This window comes from Mus pahari, chromosome 11 (assembly GCF_900095145.1).
Source record: "Mus pahari chromosome 11, PAHARI_EIJ_v1.1, whole genome shotgun sequence".
Taxonomy (NCBI): domain Eukaryota; kingdom Metazoa; phylum Chordata; class Mammalia; order Rodentia; family Muridae; genus Mus; species Mus pahari.
The window spans coordinates 43,234,004-43,242,982 of NC_034600.1; the positions used below are offsets into that span (position 1 = coordinate 43,234,004).

At 47.8% G+C, this 8,979-nt stretch overlaps 1 protein-coding gene across 1 annotated transcript in view; it reads left to right on the forward strand.

Annotated features, from left to right (window-relative positions):
- The first annotated feature begins 7,699 nt into the window (after positions 1–7,699).
- Ccno (cyclin O) overlaps positions 7,700–8,979 on the forward strand; it is a 2,949-nt gene continuing 1,669 nt past the window's right edge. The window contains exons 1-2 of the mRNA XM_021208782.1: positions 7,700–8,164; positions 8,741–8,926. Of these exons, the coding sequence (XP_021064441.1) occupies positions 7,778–8,164; positions 8,741–8,926 (573 nt within the window). The 5' untranslated portion in view covers positions 7,700–7,777. The remainder of the gene's footprint in view (positions 8,165–8,740; positions 8,927–8,979) is intronic.

Sequence of the window (8,979 nt, forward strand, 5' to 3'; positions counted from 1 at the left end):
CTGTCCTTCCTATAATCCCAGTTGATTCAGGACTTCTCAGAGTCCAGATTTCTCTGCGATTCTTTGATTGTGGGCTCCTGTGAACCTGAGATTCTGGGTGTGTCTGAGTTCTTGGCAGTCAAGTTCCTCTGAGACACTCAAATACTAGTGTGACCCAGCTCCTGTTATCCTGGGATCCTGTTGTCCTAAGTTCCTGGGCGTGTTACAGTGTGTGGAAGTGGTGTCTCCTTTGAGAACCGTGGAGTTGTCTGGTCTGTTTGAAACCAAGGTAAACCTGAACTGATTAAAAGGAACCTGAGCCTCTGGTCAGGAAAGGCTCTGGTGTCCTTGTTTCTGCTGTCACAGGTCTGTCACTATTGGATTGGAGCAGCTGTTGTGTTCCACTCACCAGTGATCCTAAGATCGCTAGGGCAGTCCGCTAGAGACCATGGGGGTGTCCACTGAATCCTCGCCCTAGGTGACCTGGTGCTGGTGCAGACTGGCAGGGTCTTGTGCCCCTGGTCAGGCCGGTTCTCTGCTTCCATGGTGCTGTCTTGTTGGGGCCTCCCAGCTCTCCGTTGCCACTGGACCACCTGCGGTGGTGGTCTTCAGATCTGCCAAGCTTACATTACTGTTTATACTAATCACTGTCCTTCAAAGCCCAGCTCCCTGCAGGTGCTAAAATCCATGGGTGGTAACCTTCAGATCTGCCAGAGTTGCTCTACTGTTGCTGTGTCTCCATCGCCTGCTGGTGCTGGTGCTGACTGGAAGAGGCTTGTGTTGAGATTCCTTCTTCTATGTCCCTTTATGTGGGCTGACACCAGATCGACCAGATTCCAACCTCAAATAGTCCAATCAAGAAAAGCGCTCTGCGGAGATGACTGGGGTGGGGTCAACTAAAACTCAATTCCCAACCACCACATGAAGGCTCACAACCATCTGTACAGCTACAGTGTATTTACATACATAAAATAATAAATTAATTTTTAAGAAAAAGAAAGAAAAGAAAAGTGCTCTGGCCAGGCTTATGGTGGTGCACGCCTTTAATCCCAGCACTTGGGAGGCAGTGGCAGGTGGATTGCTGAGTTGGAGGCCAGCCTGGTCTACAGAGTAAGTTCCAGGACAGCCAGGGCTACACAGAGAAACCCTGTCTCGAAAAAACAAAAACAAAAACAAACAAAAAAACAAACTAACCCCCCCCAAAAAAAAAACAAAAAGAAAAAAAGAAAAAAAGAAAAGTGCTCTGATCCAGCCTGGTTCCAGGACAGACAAGGCTATACAGAGAAACCCTGTCCCCCACAAAAAGCAAAAAACAAAAAACAAACAAAAACAGAAAAGAACTCACAGTGACAACAACCAAGCTTATACCAGAAAAAAGTTCCCCGCCCCCTGCTGTCCCCCAACTGGAAAAAAGAAAAAGTACTTTTCTCTGCCACCCTTGTTAAGGTTTGGTCTGTTGTAATATATTACAATCCTAAATACTGCCCCCCCCCCCAAGGTCTGGTTGCCTCCTTGCACACCAAGTGATGCTATGTAACCTTGCTCCTTTATTTAAAACTATTGGTTGAATAAAGATGCCTACAGCCTGTAGCTTGGCAGAAGGGAGCTAGGCACAGTTTCAATTCCTGGGCTTGAAGTCTGAGGAAGGACTATGAGGGAGAAGAAAGAGATGGTGGAGAGAGAGGAAGACACCATGGGGTAAGGGATGGTAAGAACTGGCCGTGAGGGTGGGGCAGCCAGGGAGTAAGAGTTGCCCAGGAGGAACATATCAAGTCATATCTCGGGGTTATTGACAGGCAAGCAGACAAAATAACTTAGAGGGTTGATATCTCCCTACCTCTAATTTTATCTGGGAACTAAATGATCTAAGGTGGGGTAGAAACTCCCGATTGATGTTAAATATTTACAGTGATACATCCTTAGTAGCAAAAAGACACAGACATTATACCTTAGCTAGACACATAACTGTGGCAGACAGCGAAGCAGATGACATCCTACCTAATTGCCCACAGTCTCAGATGCCTCTGAATGCCACCCTTTTGTCAACCACGAAGGAAACTGAAGACCAGCAAGGCTCTGTAATTTACTGAAGGGTCAGAGCTGGTGGCTTCAGCTTGTACCTGGGCACTTCACCTTGGAAGCAAGAGCTTTGAGCCATCGCTCTGTACTGCCTGTGCCCAACAGATCGCCACAGGTGGGTGGGAGAGAGAACCTATCTACCCATGAAGGGAAGCCATGCACTTGAGAGTGTTTACTGAACTCTTTCTGAACTGGGGGTTGGCAAGACACCAGGAAGGCAGTGACAGAAAGCCTTTTCCCCAGGTGGATCTTGAGATGTGGAAGTCAAATGTCTGGATTTAGAAAATGGGCTGAACCCTGCCTATTGTTTACCAAATACCAGCAAAACTTGTCTGACTTTAAGTACTTTAAATACCACTCAGCTTTGGAGCTTAAGCACTGTAGAAGAAAAGATTCATAAGTAAATATAATTTCCAGTGGCATCAAACTGAGCTTAAACATTTCCTAAGGGCCCAACACAGTTGTCTAAGGTTGGTGGCAATTCACTGGCTTTGTTTGCCAAAAGATGCTACAAACAAATGTGATGCTCGCCCTTGGTTCCCCACCCTTGATCTGGGGTAGTGGAGGGTGGAACGTTGCCCTAAGCTGGAAGTCCCAAACTGGAGGAGGAAAATCCCCCAAATCTTTGGCTCCTTCTTATTAACCAAATATTCCCTTGTTCCTTTTACAAAGTGGACCTGCAAGTGTTTTATTGCATCAATGTTCATGAGGGAGATTGGTTTGTAATCTTGTTTTGTTGAGTCTGTGTGTGGTTTGGGTATCAGGGTGGCTAGTCTAATAAAATGATTTGGCAATATTCCTTCTGTTTTTATCTTTTGTGAAATAACTTGAGGAGTACTGTTGTTAGCTCTTCTTTGAAAGTCTGGTAGAATCCTGTGCTAAAATCATTTGGCCCTGATGGCTTTTTAGTCGGAAGACTTTTCTGTTTAAGCTGTTTATCTGATCTTGATTTAACCCGGGTAAGTGGTATCTATCTGCCCTGGGCCTGCCCAGCCTTTTAGGGTTTGGAGCAGAAGGAAGACACAACGTTGGATGAGGGCCAAAAGACTGATAATTTCTGGCCTTTTGACTCTCTCTAGATGCTAGAAACTGATGGCTTCTGGAAATATAACACTTTTTGTTCTGTGGCTAAAATCTGCTGGTTTCTCTTCTCTTTAACTCTCTGTGCTTTTTTTTTTTTTTTTTTTTTTTTTTTTTTTTTTTTTTTGGTAAGAATTTTTTAGATTTTATTTATATGGTACACTGTCACTGTTTTCAGACATACCAGAAGAGGGCATCGAATCCCATTGCTTGTGAGTCACCATGTGGTTGCTGGGAATTGAATTCAGGTCCTCTGGAAGAGCAGTCAGTGCTCTTAACCCCTGAGCCATCTCTCCAGCTCCCTCTATTTAACTCTTTATGGTTAAATAAGCACTAAGGAAACTTACTCTTTCTTACTCTTCTGTGCTTCATTAAGCACCGAGGAAACGCTTTATTAACTTTTTATTGTGCTTTAATAAGTGCTAATATCTGTCGATTAACACACGGTGTTTAGCAGTGGGGAAATTAAGTAAATGAATTTATTGCTAGTGCTCCTTTCTCTGGCAAGTCAGCCAGAGGCTCTCGCTAGGCCCGGGAGCTTGTTAACTCTTCTTGAACCAGAGAGAAAAAGGAAAGGAAAGATGTCATTCATATGGACGCATCCACACCGGCTGAAGTGGAAAATGGCTGTACGCATACATTTAGATGGGTGGATGGATGGATGAAGATGAGCCCCCAAGCCACCACTTTATTTCTTCTCTCTGGCCTTTTTATACCTTCTTAGGCAAAAGTTCAGAAAAATCACTTCACAGATAAAATGTTACACAAAACGGGGAGTTTCAGAAAAGCATGACGAGTCTCAAAGCGGCAGTTTTCTCACGGCCTTGCCTTATCATAGTGCATACCTGTGGCCTCATCCGGGGTCCTGATCGTTTTTCCTTGAACACAAATTTGTCCCAAGCCTATTTCTCTATTTAATGTAATTACAAAAGCTCATTGTAGTTCCTATTGTGCAGCCTATTCTTTTTGTTTGTTTGTTTGTTTGTTTTCGAGACAAGGTTTCTCTGTATAGCCCTGACTGTCCTGGAACTCACTTTGTAGACCAGGCTGGCCTCAAACTCAGAAATCCGCCTGCCTCTGCCTCCCAAGGTGCAGCCTATTCTTGATTCTAACTTTATTAGATCTTTCTGAAAAAAACTAAAACCATCTCTTAAAACTTTCTTCCTAAGGTTATTTGAATCAAATCAGGAATTCTATAAAAGTCATCAGTTCATCTAAACAGTGTTAACTCAGGAATTCTATAAAAGTCATCAGTTCATCTAAACAGTGTTAACTCTTTATGTTGATCTGAAAAAAAAAAAATCAGTTCAATAGTGACAAGTGACCGGAAAGACCTATCAGCTGCAAGAAACAATCCTGAGATGAAGTCTCTTGGGATCCTGCCTCATCCCAGAGCTCATCCATTTCAGGCCATGTTCCACCCACAAAGCAGTACAGCATGGATGGAGAAGCCAGGCTAAACTTGAGTCTCAGTTTACTGCTTATGACCTCAGTCTTTACCTCTGTATGCCTCATCTATAAGAATGGCTACAACACCGGAAGCTGAACTGTGGAGCTGTTGTAAGACCGAAGGAGTATAATATACACAGAGAATAAAGTACTTGCCACATACTCTCTTCTCTGCAATGGCCATTCTTCATTAGGCAGGCCCTTATGCACACCTGTAGATGTCCCAGGACTGCTTCCAGATCCTCCTACAGCCTTTTTTACTTAGAATACTCTTGTCCAGCCCTCCTCTTCTGCCTACCTCCCTCCCCTACTTTTTTTTTTAAGCTGTCATTACTTTTCCTTTATTGGATATTTTCTTCATTTATATTTCAAATGCAATCCGATACCCTCCCCCTGCCCTGCTCCCCTACCCACCCACTCCCACTTCCTGGCCCTGGCATTCCCCTGTACTGGGACATATAAAGTTTGCAAGACCAAGGCGCCTCTCTTCCCAATTTTTACCATCAAGTTTTCATTACTCTTTCCAGAACAATGAGGCTGATCCTGCGGCAAAGTTGCAGGGCTCAGTTGAATTTGAATATCAGATTAAAAAAAATAGTCTGTTGGGGGTTGGAGGATGGCTCAGAGGTTAAGAGCACTGACTGCTCTTCCAGAGGTGCTGAGTTCAATTCCCAGCAACCACGTGGTGGCTCACAACCATCTGTAATGGGGATCTGATGTCCTTTTCTGGTGTGTCCGAAGACAGCTACAATGCACTCACATATATAAAATAAATCTTTAAAAAAGTAAATCTTTTAAAAAGTAGCCTGCTGTTCCATGTAGTATAGTGTTTCCGGTAGTATTTGGATTTCAGATAAACATTTTTCTCTTGTAGATATGTCTCATACAATTTTTGTCACAAACTTATGAGAAATGCATCTGTTGTTTATCTGACATTTGAATTTAAATTGATATCTTGGTCCCCTCCCCCTATCACATTTCAGTCCTTTTAAGAATGGCAAATGGCTCTTTGTTTATCCCACCAGAACACCAGCTCCTTGCTGATTAGACAGAGCAGGCGACACAGCAAGCATTCTGCCAACACTGAATAGGTCCATCAGGCTGAGACTCGGGCAGTGCCTGTTGGGCTCGACTCTAAAAAACAGGTGTTGTCTTGGAAAAAGAAAAGTAGTTTCAGCATGAGGAGCCTTACCACATACAGACGGACTGATAAATCTTCAATTTCCCCCAGCATAACAACATTCTTGACCCCTCTGGATCAGGTCCAAGATGACCCCACCACTTTGCATTTAAAAAGGACTTTCTCTTCATGAGGGTCACCCAACAAATGGAGTGGGAGCCGCCCCTGACTCTGTTGTCTGTTTGTGGCTGCCTTGTCTGGCCACAGTAAGAGAGCATGTGCCCAGTCCTGCAGTGACTTGGTTTGTCAGGGTGGGTTAGTACCCAGAGGGAGGGGGCTCCCCCTTCTCCTTGGAGAGGGAAGGAGGGGGGAGGGGCGATGTGAGGCGGTAACTGAGAGGAGGGGGAACTGCAACCCGGATGTAAAGTGAATAAATAAAAGAAATTAATGGGGGTGGGGGAGGAGTTTCAAGATTTCTCATCCATGTTACTTGACTCGCAAAGCAAGTAATATCCTTTTACAGACGACGAAACAGAGACCGAATAATGTCTTGCTGAACAAGATCATTAAATAGGAACCCTCGGCTCCTACCGGTGAGGTACTTTGCTCTTTGTGGTACAGCTGGGACAGTAGGCAGAATCAGAGCGTTCCTGGATCCTTCCTCCTCACCCAGAAAACTCTTCTAGGAAGAGGTCTGATATGTGGCCCCCTTTCTGTGGATTCGGTTGATCTCCCCATAATGTTACCCATCAACAACCTGAGAGGAGACAGAAAGCCAGGCACTGGCAAGTAGAAAACTCACAGGTGATTCTCAGCAACCCCGTGTCACACAAGTGCTGCAATTTAAAACTCCTTCAGAATCACGGAGAATAGAAACAGAGGCGAGAAGCTGAAATCCAGCCCTTTTCCTTTCACCTGCTTCTCTGGCAAGTTTCTAGGGGCAGGATTTACACGTGGACTCCAACAATTTCCAGCTGTCTTTGGAATAAGTGAGGACGGCCACGAGTGCAGATTTCACAGCACCTTAACGTCTCATTTAGATCAAGACCGGAGTTTGGAGTAAACCGGTTGAGAATGGAGAAGGTGTCACATTCTATTTTTCTCTCTTGTCCCAGCGCCACCCCCTCCCCCAACTCTGCATTCCTTTGATTCCCCTCCATTCTCCCCAGGGCGCAAAGAATAACCTAGAAAGGCAGAGAGTTAGAAGCTAATGACCCAAAGCAGAACACGCTGTGAGCAATTCAACAGAAATGCCACCTGTGACTTTAAGCCCTTAAACTGCTGCAGCCTCGGCGTGTTTGGCTTGGGATGAAAAGTGCGGGGCAAAGTATCCAGAGTGCTATGGACTTGAGCGACGGTCATTTGAGGTAGTTTCCTACGTTTTTGGATCACAAATACCTGTCTGACTGGACGGGCTCCCACTTACTTAACAGACGTTAGTGACGCGCCAAAGCTCTGCTTCCCTGGGCATGCGGAATGAAATAAAATAGTCGCAAATTAATTCCCAGTCCTTTTATGGGTCACTGAAGAAAACCTAGCCTAATCTTGGTCCGGAGCTCAGAAGCGGACCCACCTGGGTGAGGGTAGGCATAAAAGATGATCACACCAGGCCAGACAATCTAACCAAGGTTCAGGTTCCCCAGAGCAGCCTTTCCCTTTTTCCGGGGACGGCTTAACCGCTCAGCGGTCCCACGACTCCCTTAGGTGGCCAGCGATCTTCAGGCTCTTCCACCGAGCGCGCGCAGCTGGCGCCAGGATCAGGGCTGCGGTTGCCACGGTGACGACAGACGCGCGGAGCCCGCAGCTGAAGGCGGGTGAGAGGCGGGAGTTGCAACGCCTCCTCCCCCTGCGCCAGCGCGGGGGCCACGCGTTGCTCACACGCGAGGGGAGTGGCTCTGCCTCGGGGAAAGCGCGGCCCGTGGGCGGCTCGGGACTCAGCCAGTGAGAGGCCGGGGGAGTGGTGGAGGGAAGGCACAGGCCCAGTACTTAGAGCTGCGCCCGATCTTCCTCGCAGCCCTTGCGCCGACGCTCTGGGCGTTGTGGTCGCTAGGACGGCTACCCGTTTGTAACATGGTGACCCCTTGCCCTGCCAGCCCGGCCAGCCCCGCCGCGGGAGCCGGGAGGCGGGACAGTCATCAGAACCTCCGCGCCCCAGTGAAGAAGAGCAGACGCCCGCGCCTCCGGAGGAAGGAGCCGCTGCGGCCGCTGAACGCGTGTTCGCTCCCGGGAGACTCGGGCGTCTGTGACCTTTTCGAGTCCCCCAGCTCCAGCTCGGACGGCGCCGACAGCCCCGCAGTGTCTGCGGCGCGGGACTGCAGCTCCCTACTCGGCCCTGCCCAGCCCTTGACAGTGCTAGATCTCCAGACCTTCCGAGAATACGGCCAGAGCTGCTACGACTTCCGAAAGGCTCAGGAGAGCCTTTTCCACCCGCGGGAGTCGCTGGCGCGCCAGCCACAAGTGAGGCGCTGGCAAGAGCCGGACCCGGGGTGGTCGCGCTTCGGCCTCTCGCAGGCTAGCTCACTCTCTCCATGGCTGCTGGTTGCCCTTCGCACAGCCCTAGTCATTGCAGCCCATTATCTGCTATCAATAGGAGCAGTTGGGACATTCGAGGATTGACCACTGACCTATTTAAACGGAGAAAATTTGGGGATGGAGAGGTGGATATCGGAAGTTATAGGGGGGTGGGTAAAGAGAGTTTTATTATAATGCAGTTAGAGGACTTCTACGTTAGATCCAGAACTCCTAAATTTGCTTACACTTCTGTTTAAAAAAAAACAAACAAACTTTACCCCCACCCCTTATAGTCCCTTTGACTTGCTGAGAGGTTTAGACCGGGTAATGTGCCCTAATGCACTGTGCACAATACCAGGCGCGAGCCCAAACATTCTCGGGCGTTCCGGAACGCCTGGTTTAAGCCAGGCCCGTACTCCCCACGTGTTTCCTATTTTTCAGTCATTTAGCGTTTTCCTCTTTGCCTCTCTGGATTGTCTTGGTTCGGTGCTTCAGGACACTCCCCTTCTCGCTTCCGGCCAGGTGACTGCCGAATCGCGCTGTAAGCTGCTCAGCTGGCTCCTGCAAGTCCACCGCCAGTTCGGCCTCTCTTTCGAGTCGCTGTGTCTGACTGTGAATACTCTGGACCGTTTTCTCCTCACGACCCCTGTAGCTGCAGACTGCTTCCAACTGCTCGGGGTCACCTGTCTGCTCATCGCTTGCAAGCAGGTACTTCCACCAGGCGAAAGGGTGGGATGTTTTGCAGCCAACCGCCCCCCCCC